At 46.5% G+C, this 16,904-nt stretch overlaps 1 protein-coding gene across 5 annotated transcripts in view; it reads left to right on the top strand.

The window, feature by feature from the left end:
• Positions 1-763: 763 nt before the first annotated feature.
• The window catches only part of SETD7 (SET domain containing 7, histone lysine methyltransferase), a 53,316-nt gene continuing 37,175 nt past the window's right edge, over positions 764-16,904 (top strand). For 3 of the 5 annotated variants that reach the window (XM_049708974.1, XM_049708973.1, XM_049708971.1), the window contains exons 1-3: positions 764-846; positions 1,899-2,031; positions 10,622-10,751. In XM_049708974.1, the coding sequence (XP_049564931.1) occupies positions 772-846; positions 1,899-2,031; positions 10,622-10,751 (338 nt within the window). In that variant the 5' untranslated portion in view covers positions 764-771. The other 2 variants (XM_004263579.3, XM_049708972.1) reach the window with 2 other exon arrangements.

Below are 16,904 nucleotides of genomic sequence, written 5' to 3'. Positions count from 1 at the left end.
CTGTGGGTCATGTTTGAAAATGATGTAATCCAAAGTGGGGCTTTCATCTTCCACTGCAAGAACCTCTTCTCTTTGCAGCTTTGGAGCCCAGGTATCTGCTCTGGAGGACTTTAAGGAGGTTCAATTTAAGCCAGAAGACTTCAGAAAGGTATCGACTAAGCCGGAAGGACCTCTCATCAACTTAGCCTAAGCTGGGGGGAACTCAGAGCCTCTAGTCTAAGCTGGAGGGCCTGACACCAGTGTAGCCGAAGCCTGGGATCTCCTGGGAATTCAGGCTGGGAGGTGTGTCTTCCCAGGGCCCTTAGGCAGGTGAGCAGCACGAGGACCCAAGTTTCCTAACGCCTGGTCCAGGGCCCTTCCCTCTCTTTCTGAAACAGTCAGAAGGGGTTGAAATTTCTGGCAGTGTATGGGACAAATGTCCCTAGCATTGTTCTCTTTTTTCGCAGAGGAAAAACTGAATTTAATAAGAAACTCACAATACTCGATAAAAATACCTGGCATTTAAGCACAAAGTCAAAAGCAAGGCATGGTCTCCCGGGTACTGGAAGTACTTTGAAATCCACAAAGTCTCATTCGTGGTTCGGAAAACAAAATGGAACAACTTTCTCGGCTCTCTCCTATCCTCCCCCCGCCCCCTCCGTGCAGTAGCTGTTCTTGGCAGGCACCCAAAGCGGCACCCGGTAATTCCACGGCACATTGTGTACATTTGCATCCATTTAACCAGCTATTTACAGCCGCCCTTTGCCGCCACCTGTAAGAGGCAACGCCATAATGACGCTAAGTGGCGGGGCTGCGAAGCGGGTGCCCCGTGATGTTCTCCGCTTAAAGAGCCCGAATCTGTGGAAGGTTGGCACTTGGAGAAACAGGGAGACGGCTGGGGACATCACACGTACAGGGGGGGAGGCGTGCCAGACGGAGGGTCCCTCCTCAGTAGCTCCGCTCGGTGGCTCCTTTTCTTTTACCACAAGCGCGAGGAGGGAACTGCCAGGCCTTCCGCGCCGCTTGTTTCCTGCCTGATAAAGAGCCCGCTGCCATTTGGATCTGCTGAATTTCTGAATCACCCGAGACGCCTGACGGTCCCGAGGAGGGTGGGGACGCAGCGCGCACGGGTGGGAGCCGCAGGCCCGCATCTGGGCTGGATGTCACCCCCTTGAGTTTGGGAAACCTGCTCGCGGATGTGATGCGGCAACGCGGAGACACCTGCTCTCCAGTGCGTGCCGCACTCGTGCAGCTCCGGGTGGCAAACGGGGTGAAGTGGGGGCGAGGGCGAGAGGAAGTTGAGGCGCTGGAGCTTTAGGAACGCTGCCTTAGCTTGCCTTGCTCTTTGGAGGCTGTCCCGAGGGGGGACTGGCGGGCACTGCACGCGGACTTCCAAGTGGTCCCCGGCACAGTTGGAGGTCGGAGTTCTGAGCCCCAGAGGGCGGATACCCAGAGGTCCCAAGTGCCCGCGAGGAGCCCGCGGCGCCCAGGACCAGGCTTGGCGCTCGGAGCGCACCAAGCCTCGCAGAAGCAGAAGATAAACCCTGATGGGCCCGGGGGCTGGTGGGCTGGGGCGTAGCGTCAGCGCGGACCCCGAGCGTCTTTCGTTTTAAGGAGCCTCACTTCTGGGAAGGGACGGGGAACTGTCAATCAGCGAGGGAGGGAGCGCACCGGCGCTGGGTGATGTCAGCGGATCAGCTGCTCGATAACAAAGAGGGGGTATTACAGGAGAAAGTTGCAGCGGCGGCGGCGGCCACGGCGGCACCCCGGAGCCTCGGAAGCGAGGGGCAAGTGGGCGAAGGAGGAGGGACGGCTGCTGCGGGAGCGGCTTAAGGCCAAGGAATTGAAAGGGCTCTAGGGGGAGGCAGTGCGAGCCAGCCCCGACTGCTCCTCCTCTTCCTCCTCCTCCAAACTCGCAGGGTTCAGCCCCAGCGCTCGCTCAGCCGCCGGGAGCACCCGGAGGGACGGGAGGCAGCCGCGCGGCTCCGAGCTGGGCAGGGTCCCCAGCCGCCATGGATAGCGACGACGAGATGGTGGAGGAGGCTGTGGAAGGTACAGGCATTTCTCTGGGGCCCGGGGAGGAGGCGCCGAGGGCACGGAACGCGGAAGGAGTGGCGGGCTGCGACCTGCGCGGCGCCGGGCCCCGCGGCCGCCACTGTCCCCTACGCGGGTGGCCCGCTGCTTGGGCAGGGGCCGGACCGCCACGGCCACGCCACTGGGAGCGCGCACTGCGCGGCGGGGCGCAGGCCGGGAACGGGTCTCGGCTGGGCCGGGGTCTCCGGGCGAGCGCTGCTGCTCCATCCCGCCCGGTCACCGCCTGCATCCGCCTTCGGAGTTGCGAAACCTGCCGGGCACTCCGGCCTTCCCCCTTTCGGGGATGGGAGGTGGCGGTGCGCAGGAGTTCAGCCCCCCGCGGCCGGCCGTCTCCGTGGAGCAATCCCCCCGCCCGTTTTTGGCAAGCCCGAGCCCCTCTCCGGGCGCCAGCCCTTTCCTTCCGCTCGCCGCTGCAACCCGCGGTGACCGCGGCCGCGTCCGGGTCCGTCCCCCGGCGCAGCGCACGGGGCCGGACGAGGCACGTGGCAGCCGCGGTCCGGGCGGTCGCTTCTCTGAAACGATGAAATCATTGCAGAGCCATGGACAACGCTCCCGACCCGGGGCTTGAACGCACGCCGGCGGGGAGGCGGGTGGCCCTGGCCTCTGCTGCCCCCGAGCGAACTCAGTCAAACCGCCCTTCCCCCTTCCTGCTTCCCAGGCGGGTGCCGCCGCCGCCACGCTGTGCAGGCGCGCCGCGAGCCCGGACTGAAATTGCTGGGTGACACTTAACTTTCTGAATTCCATGCAGTTGGCTGTGGGTGATATCACCGCCTTGGTGTCGTGTTTCTCCGCCCCTTCGCTTCCAGCGCCCCTCCCCCGACTTTTCTCGCCACTTTGTTTTGCTGAGTTTCTCCACCTTTTTTTTTTTTTTTTTGCTGGTTCTAAAAAGCGAGGTGGGGACGTTATACAATCTAGTTGTTTGTATCAGGAGATGTTATGATTTTGTAACAGTGAATACTGGAAAATACTCTTTAGCGTATTTATTTATTTGATTCTGCCGTACACAGTACGTCGTCATGTTTTGCAGTGTTGCGTGATATTATTCCGGAATATTTTAACCAGATATCTAGGTAAATATTTTTTAAGCTTTTGGTTGAATATGGTTTCTATCTAATTTGTATAAACAAGCTCTCAGAAGTGGTAAAGAAAGACAAAGTGGCGACCCTTACAGATGCATGAGGATGCATACTTATTGCTACTTTGGGAGAAAAACAAATCAGTTTTTATGTCAACATAATTGACTCCTTTTGTAGTCCCAAGGTCTTAAGGAGAGATTAAGTAGAATAATATTTCTGAATTCTATAAAAGCTAGCTGTCTTAATGTAACTATTGAAACTTCTTATTTCTTTATCCAGCTTCAAGGAGTGTTGATGGTGGTGTTTTAATTTCATAGTGTCCTGAACTGTTTATCTCCAATGAGTAAAGCCAATGCTGGGACTTACTGGGGCCCAAAGATGTTAGTTGGAAGCCTTCTTTAAATGTAAATTATTGACTACGTGTGCCTTCATATTACGAAAGATAATTGAAAAATGCTCTTCTCAAATTGTTAGGACTGGCTCTCATTCTTCAAAGTTTACTTTTACTCATAAAAATTTAATGCAAACCCTTGATCACAGGCAGCGCTCCCGAGGTTAACCCATCTTCCCCTTTGAAGCTGTTTGGAAACACAAGGCCCAGTTGTCCACGGTCCCAGGCTCCTTGCAGAATGTGAACAAGCAGCTTTAGAAATGCACCGATGTTGTTTTTGAGATTGCTCAGTGGGTGAAAGCAGAGAAATTTCTTCATGTAAGCAAGGAAGGTTCTGTTATATAGGGTGACCATATGCATTATTGTCCAAAACCAGAACATACTTGAGAAGGGTCACTGTTTAATACTTATGCTGGGACAGCTGGCTTAAACCTTGAATGTCTGGGGCAATCTGGGACACATGGTGACTCAGTTGTACCTAACAGTAAACAACTAGAGTAACACAGAAAGTTAAAAAGTCCTTAGATGCACCCAAGGCTCAGACTCACAGTGTCTAGAGCTTGCATGTGTAAAAGTAGGCTTTTCTTTAGCCATTCTTGGACTTTTAAGTGCTGTCTGTAATAGTCTTTACTTAACATCTAACACATGCCTGGGGGACTGGTAAAAGGCCAGTCTGAATATCTTGGTGTTGAAGTACCAACTAACCTACCTCTCTCCACTTACAGAGCCTGTGCTCTCGGTAGTTTGTCTTAGCTGAAATTATCATTGCTGTAATTGTTTAGTCCTTACGTGTGCAGGCTCCGTGCTAAGTGTTTCACACACACATTATCCATTCAGTCTTATCACATGACTAGTAATATTATCCTAATTTTACAAAGGAGGGAACTGAGGCTTAGAGAAGTTAAGAACTAATCTGAGGACATTCAGCCAGGTGGGAGACAGGCTTGGACCTCCAGAACCCCACTGCGCCATACCAGACTGTCTCTCTACATCTTTCTTTTTTTTTAATGAGTCAGTCAAGTATATGAAGTAGTTGGTAACTGAGTTTGGAAGCCACAGTTAAATGTTGCATCAGTGTCGTTCTTTATTAATGTCACTCTTTAGAGGTTGGTTCTGAAAGAGTTTGGTGACTTTCAGAAAAATGTATTTGGGGAAAGAGAATTTAACTTACAGCCTCTGCAACAGATAGCCTTTTTCTTCTTTTTCTTCCTCCTTAGAAACATACTCTGGGGAAGAAATTGGTCTCTTCAGGACTTGAGTCTTTTGTCACCTCACGTACATTTTGATTCTCTGTCGGGTGGGAACTGTGGCTTGGGTGGAGTTCTAAGCTCAGGGTGGATGAATCCCCGAGGGCAGGTGGTTGGAGGGAGTGTCTGTGTACAGTGCTGGCTGTGCTCCCTTGGGAAGGTAGCCCTGGGCCTCAGCAGACCTGCAGACATCACCTGAGCTCCTGCTGTGGTTTTTAAAAAACTCTTTGAGGCTCATTCGTTCTTCAGGGAGTGATGTTTAGCTTTGGGACTAGAAATCGTCATTACGTCTATTTCTTCGTCCACCCGTAGACACAGAGATGAATACAATGTGGTCCCTAATATAATTTGAAATAAATATATCACATCTAAACCGATGAATGATGGTGGTTGAGAGGAAGTAAAAATTGCATCTAGCTTGGGGAAATAGATGGGGGAGGATTTCCCGGAAGAGGTGGCATGGAGATGAGTCCAGTCCAGAGGGGAACTTTGGGAGTAAAGAGAGGTGTGGAATGAAACAATAATTCACAAGAAAAAGGCAGGTGACCAATAAGCATTTGAAAAGACACAATTTCATTAAATAAATACAAATGAAAATGTTGAGATAAAAGTTTTCTCTAATTACATTGACAAAATTCAATGAGATGGATATCATCCTACAAGGAAAGGGACACCCTCACGTGTGATTCATTAATATCATCAAGGAATTTCAGCTAATTGAGTACTAACCCAGGAGCACAAAGACATTAAAAAGAAAGGGGGAAAAAAAGAGAGAGAGAGGAGTGGAATTATGCAGGCACATTCAGAGATGAATCCCTGGGTTCGGCTGTAACAGAGGGCCTAGGAGGAGAAAAGTGGAAGGTGAGACAGGGAAAGGCGGCTCGTCACAGGCCGAGATTGTGGACTCTGTCCTGGAGGCCGTGGGCCATGTGAGGGCTCTTTAGAGCTGGGAATGGAGGATGAAGGCTCTGCTCTGGGAGGGCGGGAGCATGGGATGAACAGGCAGTGGGGAGCGGGTGAGGCGATCACCTAAAAGGCTCTTTGCAGTAGCGGTCACGAGGGTAGGAAAAAACAGAAAGGCCTCGAAACATAAAGGAGACATCGAGGAAGAATCCTCAAAAATGGGAAATAGCAGAGTCTCCAGAACTAAGGGGCCAGAATGAAAACGAGCATCTCCATGTTTCACTGTCCCAACCCCTCAAATACTAAGAGCATTTCTAACAGTCCCCCTAATACCTCATCCTGCCTGTCTCTAATAAGACTGCTCATGCAATGTACTTAGGAAAAATACAGGCTAGGTGTCCTGGTAGCACCCTCTACGTGGAGGCCTCACATTAAAATTAAGACCCTCACAACTAATAATTGAGTTCTTGCAAGGGATTACTCTCAAAACTCAAATCATGTTTTGTTTTTGTTTTTGGTTTTTTTTTGCGGTACGCGGGCCCCTCACTGCTGTGGCTTCTCCCGTTGCGGAGCACAGGCTCCGGACACACAGGCTCAGCGGCCATGGCTCACGGGCCCAGCCGCTCCGCGGCATGCGGGATCCTCCCGGACCGGGGCACGAACCCGTGTCCCCTGTATCGGCAGGCAGACTCTCAACCACTGCACCACCAGGGAAGCCCTCAGATTATTTCTTTAACCACCAGCGTAAGTGTATCATCATGAGGGCACATTCTTTGCACTAAACAGAATAAGTTTGCCTTTTTATTATTATTACTTTTTTTTTTAAAGTAGTTCTATTATACAAAACCAACAATGCATGTAAGGGCCTCTGGTTCTGAGGGAAACACACACATATACACACACACACCCAGATGTCCTGTGAATAAGTCTGAGGCAGTAAGCAGCCAGATGTCCGATCCAGAGGGAATTTCCTGTGCCGAGAGGTACCGTCACTGCATAGAATACAGGCCTGGCTCTCATCAGGTTCAGGAGAAAGCTCCGAGGGAACCCGTGGGGAAAAAATTGAACTTTCTCTCTGTTCAGTAGATAATGATCTTTAGAACAGAGTGAAAAACTAGACTTGTGAGACGATTATGTTTTATTCCCTCTTCCTCTAACTTCAGTCAATATTTAAAACCATGCTGCAGACAGATATACGGCACACGAGCTGGGACCGCATTCCCAACACAGAGCAGTCATTCAAGTGGGTTTTCCCTGTTGTTTGGGTTGGCGTTCAATCTCTGTTGAGTGGGAATTGGCCCGGAAGGCTGTTGGCTGACTTGGCGCATTGCACAGATTGATCTCAATCAGAGCAAGCTGGACTAGCATTTCTCTTTGCATTGAGTAACACTTGGAAGAGACAGGCATTTGCCACCAGGATGTGCTGGTGAAGATCCTGGTGGTTCTGTGAGAACTATCTTAACTACAAAGGCGTCTTCCACTTCTCTGCCTGGGACTTGAGAACACCTCCCTCTTTAGAGGTTGCTTCTTCCACCATCGGCAGGGAAGAAAGGGTGTTCGGCCAGTTTGCCCTTGACCAGAGAGAAGAGGGATTGGAGGATTGGGGGAAGGGGCCTTCAGCATCCATGAACGCGTTCAGGGTAGCAGTTAATGTATTTCTTGGGCACATAGCAGTGGCTTCCTCATCTATAAGAGTGGAATTTGAGGGATGGTTGTAAGGTTTAATTTAGATAACAGGAAATTACATAACCCAGTGCCTGATGCATAGTAGGTATACAGAGTTTTTTCTTCTCTGTGTATCAGACTCCCTCTCCATTAAATTGACTGTTGCTGGCAAGACAGATATTACATGATCTTATTGTCCAAATGGCAGCGGAACAAGAGTTGTACCAGAAGCTCCTCTCGCACTAACATTGATAGGAGATATGAGGTCTCAGCAACCTAATCTCTTCTCTTTCTTTTTCTTTCTTTTTCTTTTTAAAATTAATTTATTTATTTTTGGCTGCATTGGTTCTTCGTTGCTGCGCGGGGGCTTTCTCTAGCTGTAGCGAGCAGGGGCTACTTTTTGTTGCGGTGCGCGGGCTTCTTATTGTGGTGGCTTCTCTTGTTGCGGAGCATGGGTTCTAGGCATGCAGGCTTCAGTAGTTGTGGCACACAGGCTCAGTAGTTGTGGCTCGCAGGCTCTAGAGCACAGGTTCAGTAGTGGCTCACGGGCTTAGTTGCTCCGCGGCATGTGGGATCTTCCCGGACCAGGGCTCAAACCCGTATCCCCTTTATTGGCAGGCAGATTCTTAACCACTGCTCCACCAGGGAAGTCCCAGCCTAATGTCTTTTCTTCCTGACGTTTCTTTCCTCGGAAGGTCCCTTAGTTGTTGTTATTGTTTTGGTTGTGGCTGTTGTTTTAAACATAAAGTTCTACTGCTAGGAACACCACCCCCGGCTGTTACATATTCAGGGTGGAAGTCTTGAATTATCGCAAGCCTTAACTTTTAGCTCCTTTTCATTGATCCCGGTCATTGATCACATCCTGGTCATTGATCACATCATCCTCCTTTTGGAAGGATGAGAAGAAAACAAAACAAATGAGCCAACCAGAGGATTCTGCTGTGATCTGATAGAGGGAGATTTCTCACAACAAGCAGCCTAAACACCTTTAGAAAGGCAGGGAATCGTCACAAGTCTGAGCCTTCTTTCTAAACACACAGTGTCCCCAGAGAAACAGCCATCATTCAGCAGCTTCTCTGTTCTCCCTCCCTGGAGCCTGACAAGGTGATGGGACTTCTGTTCACTGGCCTGTGGAAGGAGGCATGGGCATAAGCATCCTTCATGGAGCAGGGGTGATTTTTTTGCTTTCATCTCAGTGGGGTTCAGTACTGTCCTTCAAGTGCTTTTAGTGTGTTCTGTGATGCTTCCCAGTTTCTCTGATATCTAAATGCCATTGCTGAGGGTGCACCTGCAGTGTTTGTTCAGAAATAGGATAGGACTATTGCAACTGAGCAAAGGTGGAAATTAATTAACATTGGATTTTTTTTTTCTTCTTAGTGTTCATGTTTATCATAATATTTCTCTTGATCTAAAGTAGAATAACTAATTTTATCAAACATTAACTTTATAAAGTCTGAAATATGTGAACTGTTTTCTATGGGCAAAGCGTTTTCAATAAATTAGTAAGTACCTCGATATAAGGTAAAAATGATTATTCTGATAGTTGTACCTAAATCAGAAGTGGAATACTAAATTTGTAGGAATGCAAGTAGCTAAATTTAATTTGATCTGAGCAACATTTCATAAAAGGAAGCTTTTAACTATACACTGAGTGGTTTTTTTTTAATGAAAGGAGAAAAAGTAGATATAATTTATTTCAATGAGAGAAACGCCATCAGTAGATATTTAGAAAATAATTGTCCAAATCACTTCATATGACTCAAGTGTCATTGAATTATGTCAGGTACAGTTTTTGGTTTTTAAGCAAGAAGGAAGCAATTGTGGCCTACTTCCCTCCTAACCATTAATTTCCTGGCCCTTGTTAGAAAACAATTTGGGTTAAGAGGAAAGGAACCTTATTGATTGTGATTTATTTAAGTAGCCATGTTTTAATGTAATATATTCCAGGTAGTTCATTCTATGCAGAATCAGATGTAGCAATAAAACAGTGCATTTGTTCATTTTTATTTTATGTTTATGTAATAATACAAATAAAGAGCTTTTTCGTTCTTTATAAGAGAGCTTACTTCCTATCTCTTCTAAGGGATGACATTCGTTTATCACTTTAGAAGAAATTCTTTTAGGAGAGTAAAGCATTCGTTGTGGTGAAATGGTTTGTGTTTTCTTTTATGTTTGTGAGCCATCTGGAAGCCACATTTAAGTGTTTAATGTCCCTGCACTGCACACAGTATTTAATGCTTTTATACCTTTTTCATCCATGACTCAGGTCATTAACCCAGGAGAAAGCCAGTAGATTTAACTGCTGCCTTCATTTTCACCTGCCTCTGCAAAATTAGTTCACCAGAATGACTGGGGAGGCACCAGTGAGGTGACTCTTGGGTTTTGTGAAATATGTAGATAATAATAAAAAACCTAAACATTGACTGTAAATGTAAATATAAGAGTACACCAATCGGTGACCCAAGAAGAACCAGCAGTTTAAAGATCACAGTGTAATAATCGCTGTTGATGTTCAAAATCACGGCTTAAATGGTCATGTGGACACTTCTAACTACATTTAAAGCACAAACCCTCTGAACACAGTGGGTAGAGGGTGTATGACAAGGTGATTACCGAACATTCAAAGCTGAAAGATTTTGTGAAGTAAAGCAGTAAGTTCAATGTTAAGCTTAAGTTTAAGCTTCGAGGGACTCTGAGTTCGTGTGTTCGTACCATGAGGTGTAGATATTCGGGCAGTCTTGAAGACGTGGCTCTATCCTTTTCAGAGGGCACCTGGCTAGCAGGGCTCCACATACTACATAAGGATGTATGAAGTCGTATTGTATACTTAGTTCTAGAACCAGATAACTTATTGCCAAGACAGTGTGCCATCTCAGCTGTGTTTCCGTTAAGCATGAGAGCTCGGGGGCGCTAATTCCAAATGTGAGCAGTACCCTGGGGGGAAGTACTGGGTCAGCTGAAACTCACACTGCAGGTGTTATTATTGAGAATAACTCTCAGTCCCCGGTGAAATACGAGCGTGGCTTTGGTTCATAACCTAACACGTGTCTAAGGCCCTCTGTTGTGGACCCGTCCTTTCTAAAGTGTACCTAAGAGCGGAGTTGACGGTGCTGATGTGGGCAGGGAAACCTTGGTGTTCGCTCTCCCCTCAGGCAGGGAAGGGACCCTTGAGCTGCACGGGGCACTTCCTGGCAGCATCTGAGCACAGATGATGGTGGGTGAGCGTGGACGATGTTAAGGTTTGCCTTGTGGTTCCCTTTCTCCAGGGCACCTGGATGATGACGGATTACCGCACGGCTTCTGCACAGTCACCTACTCCTCCACAGACAGATTTGAGGGCAACTTCATTCACGGAGAAAAGAACGGACGGGGGAAGTTCTTCTTCTTTGATGGCAGGTAGCACTCACGGTTTTGTTTTATTTTGTTTTTTGGGGGGGTGGGGAGTAGGTACCAAATTACTTTATTTGGAGGAATGATATGAATGAGAGAATTTAAGTGAATATTTTAGTACAATTTATAGAAAAAGTCAAAGTAACCCCAACGTGCATGTACTGCTTGGGGGACCAGGGATGTCAGCCACCCCCTGTTACTGAACCAAACTTGGGTCTGCTCAGCCGTGTGCAGTAAAGCCAGTCTGACATCTGGCTGTGGTGAAGGCAAGTGCAGCGTTGAGTGCAGGCGCCAAGCAATGAACCCAGGGTAATTAGTGCTCAAAACACCTGAACTCCCAGGTGGGTTTCGGGAAAGCATTTTAAACACCAGGTGAGGGAGGGGAGTCCCAGAGCATGTGATCAACTTGCACACATATCTCTGCTTGGTTGATGGTGAGGGAACAGGGCGGTGTCACAGGGGTTAACATTACCAGTAGGTCTGTGGGCTACATAGTCATGACCACGTATGACCTCAGGTAGTTAATTTCTTCCATTTGGTGGTGGTTTTAGCATTTGCAAAACAACTCCGGAAATGTGTATCAGCGCCTGTTATCTGGGTACTTCAGAGAGGAGCTCCAGCGGAGGATATGGGCGAGGGGTCTGTCTCGGGAAGGTCCCATAGCATCCTGCTTAGTTACACCCCCGTGGCTATGGCCTAAGACTCAGCTCTGCCATCATTGCCTCTAAGGGTGTGCTTGTCAGAGAGAGCCTCTGCCGTGCCAGATTCAGGGACCCCCCTCTTGCACAGGTTGGTTAGGTGGTCACGCAGGTCTTTGATGGATTTCACCTCCTCATTCAGGTAATGAGTCTCCATAAAGTCACACAGGTGGGGATCGTTTTTGTCAGGGACCACTGTGTGTAGTTCCAGTCGTGGCTGATTGACACTCTTTTCCAAGCGTAATGCACGCTCACTCTGTGTTCAGCACACTCTCAGACATCATGGTCCAGTTTCTTGATCTCCTTTTGAAAGAAGATTCAGCCACCTTATTGGTTCTGCAGCTTCATAATTCTCTCAGCATATTCTCTTTCCTCCTGAGATTAGTCAAGAGACTATTTAGCAAAGTTCTTCAAAGCCACGTCATCGCGGTCCAAGCAGTAAGATGGGTAGATATAGGAGGGGTACAGCTGCAGACTCACAGTGTCCTAAATGCTTGTCTTTGGGATGACTGGACATTGTGTGCGATACCTTAATGCTGATGTTGTAACTAGTATTTCCTGTGTTCTACCACTAGTGAAAATACTTTTCACAGCAGGGTTCTTTTACCTTGCTTTCACCCCCCGTATGAGAACGCTGTGAGGCAGAAGCTTCTCACCCTCTTGAGATAGGTGGAAATAACTAGGACTTTTCTCTTTCAAGAAGAGATGGGGTTGCATGGGCCAACAGTGACTTTTAAGCCGTGTCCGCTTCAGAAATGAAAAGCGGTCGTGTGAATTTCTCCAGCATTTAGAGGAATTCAGAGCCATGGAAGGACTAGCTCTGTTCATACCACTTGACTGGGTAATTCAGAAATGGATTTAGCTAAAGCAGGTTATAGAATTCTGTGGGCCACAGCACCGCTTACTGTAAACTCTTGACATTGGTGATGAGCTGAAGCTTCCTTATTCCTTGGAATTCCTTCAGGAAAGAAAACGTCTAAGCTGATAGTTGAAGGGTGATCGCAGGGACTGGCTTGTAACCCACAATCCCTTTTCTGTAGGTGGAATGAGTCGCTTTTAAAAAATATTAACAGGTCCTCAGGCTCTCAATTATCTGATATAAGGAGGGGTGGGGAAAGCAATAAAAACCTATCAGAGAACTTTTGTAAATTTTTATTTTAATTCCAACTTTCTCTTTCCCACTGTCCTCAACCCCACACCCCACCTCTTTTTAGCAGAAATTGGTTTCCAAACTATTCATGTTAAATGGTCGAATATTCTGCTTCCTTTCTTCTGCCCTGGTGGATAACTGAGTCCCGTAGCAGCCTCTTACTGGATGTGGTCTCAGTGCTTTCTTCTCTCACGATTCCTTTAACCTGTCCAGAAGGAAACTTTTCCTGCCTCACTTCCATAGAAGTTTATTTATAACTCTTTTCTGGAAAGCGTCACTGTTTACCTCATGCAATTTTTCTTTTATTCATTCAGCAAATATATATTTATATACATGTCTTCCTTCCCCTACAGGAGAGAGGTTTCCTTGAGGGCACAGTCTGTATCTGTTCCATCTTCTATGCTTCATAGCACTTTCTGTTAATTTGGTATTTAAAAAAAAAAATTCTTGCTAAATGAGGATGGGAGACGAAAAAGAGGGTAGCATTCACACACGCACACATACACACACGCACACGCACGTGCATACGCTGCTGTTTTAAATCTCATAGTTTGAAGGTCATGCCCAGTAACTGACTGACTCTGGGAAAACAGTCCAGCAGGCTTCGTTGAGTTTAGTATTGGTTACTGGCTCGCTTCACGGACCTGAGACTCAGCGAGCTGAAGGGCTAAGCTGAGCTTCCCAACCAGTGTGTCAGGAATGAGCTCTCCGGGGCTGAGTGGGGCCTGAGACTTCCCAAGTGCCTCCCTCCCTCCCTGTGTCAAGCCAGTCACGTCTGGCTCTGACCAGCTTCGTCCAGTTCCCCCAGTGTGCTGTACAAATGCAGTGATCTGCATGGGAGTCATGACCAGGGAAAGCTGGAGCAGGGGCTGAGGCTGAAGCACTAGGCCAGTAACTATCTATGGAATAGAAAGAAATTCATTGCCTTTCTTTTTTCTTTTAGAGGCGCGAATTCACTGGTTTTTATACCTACCACTCAAACACCTGGAGAGACTTGGGTCCAATGGTAGACTCAAAGAGTGGCGGTATTAGCAAGGGCCTGAAAAGTTTACCCTTGTTAATACCTTGAGGGGAGAAGGGCAGTATCACTGCTTTTATGACATGGGATGAAGCAGTGTGGTGACAGTTTCTCAAAACGTCCTCGTCACCTTCATTCGTAAGCCCAGTGATGATCATGTTATGAGACATCTGCTTAAAGCATTGGCGGAAAAGTTAGTGAGTCTTATGACTGCAATAAAGGCTGTGGAATCTATTAGATCTTTCTAAGGGGGATGCAGGAAGTGGTCGTGGAGAAGTCAGTCGCCTCTAATGAAGCAGCAGCTTATTTTACACTGCTCTATTAACTTTTCTCCCTATTACTGCACCCCATTTTTAGGGTCTGATGTATCAGGTAAAACAAAGTGGGGGCTTCCCTGGTGGCGCAGTGGTTGGGAGTCCGCCTGCCGATGCAGGGGACGCGGGTTCGTGCCCCGGTCTGGGAAGATCCCACATGCCGCGGAGCGGCTGAGCCCGTGAGCCATGGCCGCTGAGCCTGCGCTTCCGGAGCCTGTGCTCCGCAACGGGAGAGGCCACAACAGTGAGAGGCCCGTGTACCGCAAAAAAAAACCCAACAAAGTGGGCACTCAGTGCTTTTACTGCCAGTCAGGAGGCTTTAGTCTGGAAAAATTCCTCCCAAAAGGGTGACATCAAGGTTTTGAAATAACAGTTGAGGAAACAAAAGGTTTATGGTAGAGTTTTTAAAAGTTGTTCAAACCTGTAGTACTCGCTTATGTTCCCATCAGAGGCTTTATTTGCAGTTACAGGAGGATGTGTTTGGAAAATTCTAGTGTAGTGACAGAAGATTTGGCCTGATGCATTCCAATCTTATATAAAACCTGATTGCGATTTTTTTTAAACTAGAGACATGATTCATATACAAAAGGCTGTACCTATTTAACATATACAACTTCATGAATTTAGAGTTAAGTATACGTTCATGAAACTGTCACCACAATCTATGTCATAGACTGGGTGTGTGGTTTGTGAGAACGTTTCAAACAAATAAAAATTTATATCAAGAAAGTTCTGGAATCAGTCTTCCCCTTTACATAGAATATGATAAACCTGAATAAGAATTTTAAATATTCAGATCACCAGGAAAGATGGCCTGGAAAAACAGAAGCAGAATATTTTTTTTTTTTAATTACATAGGTAGCAAATACTTGGTAGAAAAAAGAACTTCAAGAAATACAGAAATGTATAACGTGAACATGCTCCCCCCTTTTTTTTTACCCCCGTCCTCAGGTCACAGAGGTAAACCACTGTTGGCAGAGAATTTAAGCATCTTATTCTCTGCCACCACTGTTGGCAGAGAATACTCGAGGTAAAATAAGGAACTAGCTATCTATTTCTAAACCAGTTTAAATAGCCAAAATGTACATTTTTACCTTTTTACTACTGTGTCAGCTTCAGAAGCTTCAGAATGTTCGCTAGTTTTGAGATATTTTTTTGTTTGTCTTTTATAAATTTACTTATTTATCTGTTTGTGGCTGTGTTGGGTCTTCGTTGCTGCACGCGGGCTTTCTCTAGTTGCGGCGAGCGGGGGCTGCTCTTGGTTGCGGTGCGTGGGCTTCTCATGGCGGTGGCTTCTCTTGCTGCGGAGCACAGGTTTCAGTAGTTGTGGCTCACGGGCTTAGTTGCTCCGCGGCACGTGGGATCTTCTTGGACAACGGCTCGAACCCATGTCCCATGCCTTGACAGGTGGATTCTTAACCACTGCGCCACCAGGGAAGCCCTACACATCTCTACTTTTTATACTAATCCCAGATTCTGGATGTTCATGTTAATGTATTTTTTTTCCTGAATTGTTCTCATCTCAAACAAGATTGGTGGATGTAAAGACAATTTAGCAGGACTTCTCGAAATCTTAGAATGGTAACAAGAAAGAGATATTTCAATGCAGTTTGGCTTTGGGCTGTGAGATATTAGGGCATCATGTGGTTTTTAGCCTGATTATGAGAGAGAGATAAGTGAATTCATTCAGGTTTTTTTTTTTTTTTTACATTATTGATGCTTCCTCCGGACATGCCAATTAGATTTCAAGATATTATTTGCTACTCCATGACTTATCCTCCTCTGCCCAAGTCATCTTCTGATGTTGATTTGCTCCACTAACGAATCCGGCTAAGCGGGCTCCTTGTAGTTGATCATTGACCAGGTAGCCTAAGAGAAGCTGCCCATCTGATGAGCCACTGAGAAGGCTGATGTTTTCCAGGTGTCAGGTCCATGCAGGAGTTCTTTTGTCTGGTTTTTAGAAAGTGCTTGGTCACATTTTAGAGAAATTGGAGCTGGAACTCATGTATCCCAACCTCCCACACAAGGCAAAAGTCCCTTCTGTATCGCTTTTGTTGGAACCAGGCTCAACAAATACATTCATCTGTATTCTGAGGAACAGTTCTGGTTGAGGCAAAGATTTTTGTGATGTATAAGAAAGGGAGCGGGAATGAGGTGGAAAACTTTGAATACCTACCATCTGCTCAAACGCTGGACATGTAGCCTTCACAACAATCTGCGAAGTAGATTTTATAATCCTTTTTTGTTGTACTTATGAAGAAACTTAAGGCATAGAGAGATGAATTAACTTGCCCCAGGTGACCTCGTTGGTAAGAGCTGGAGCTGAGATTCAAGCCAAGTTGAACTGGAAGTTTGTACCCTTTGCCCAGCATCTCCCCATTTCCCCATCCTCCAGCCCCTGGCAGCCACTGCTCTACTCTCTTTCTATGAGTTAGGCTCTTTTAGATTCCACATAACAGTATTTGTCTTTGCCTGACATTTCACTTAGCATAAGGTCCTCAAGCTCAAGGATGGATTATTATTGTTATCATTATTACCATTATATTTTAGTACTGCTGTTAATTATTATCCGTTGATAACAATGGCCAGCAGGGTTTTCTCAGGGTTTATTTTTAGAGAACAAAACTAAATTTCACTAATTGCTCTTCAACTATTTTACTGTTATCTTGAGACTTTATAACAATCAGAACCTACGGACTCATAGATCTTCTATTAAAGGATAAGAAACTTTGAAGATAGTGCACTGGATTACATGGAAGCATTACAGAGCTCCATTCAATTTGCTTGTCACATCTTGGAAGAAGCTGAAGTTTCTCGTTGCATATAGCCCCAGCAGATGATTTGGGTTTGTTATTGATGTTCTTCTTTACTTAGTTTGCAAGATTTTAAGAGATAATATGTAGTATAATGTTATATGTCAGTACTATCTCAATTTAAAAAAAAGAGATAATATATATTGTCATATAACTAGTTCTTAAG

Source organism: Orcinus orca, chromosome 4 (assembly GCF_937001465.1).
Source record: "Orcinus orca chromosome 4, mOrcOrc1.1, whole genome shotgun sequence".
NCBI classification, from domain to species: domain Eukaryota; kingdom Metazoa; phylum Chordata; class Mammalia; order Artiodactyla; family Delphinidae; genus Orcinus; species Orcinus orca.
The sequence above is the reverse complement of the archived record's forward strand: the minus strand, read 5'-3'. Positions and strand labels throughout refer to the sequence as shown.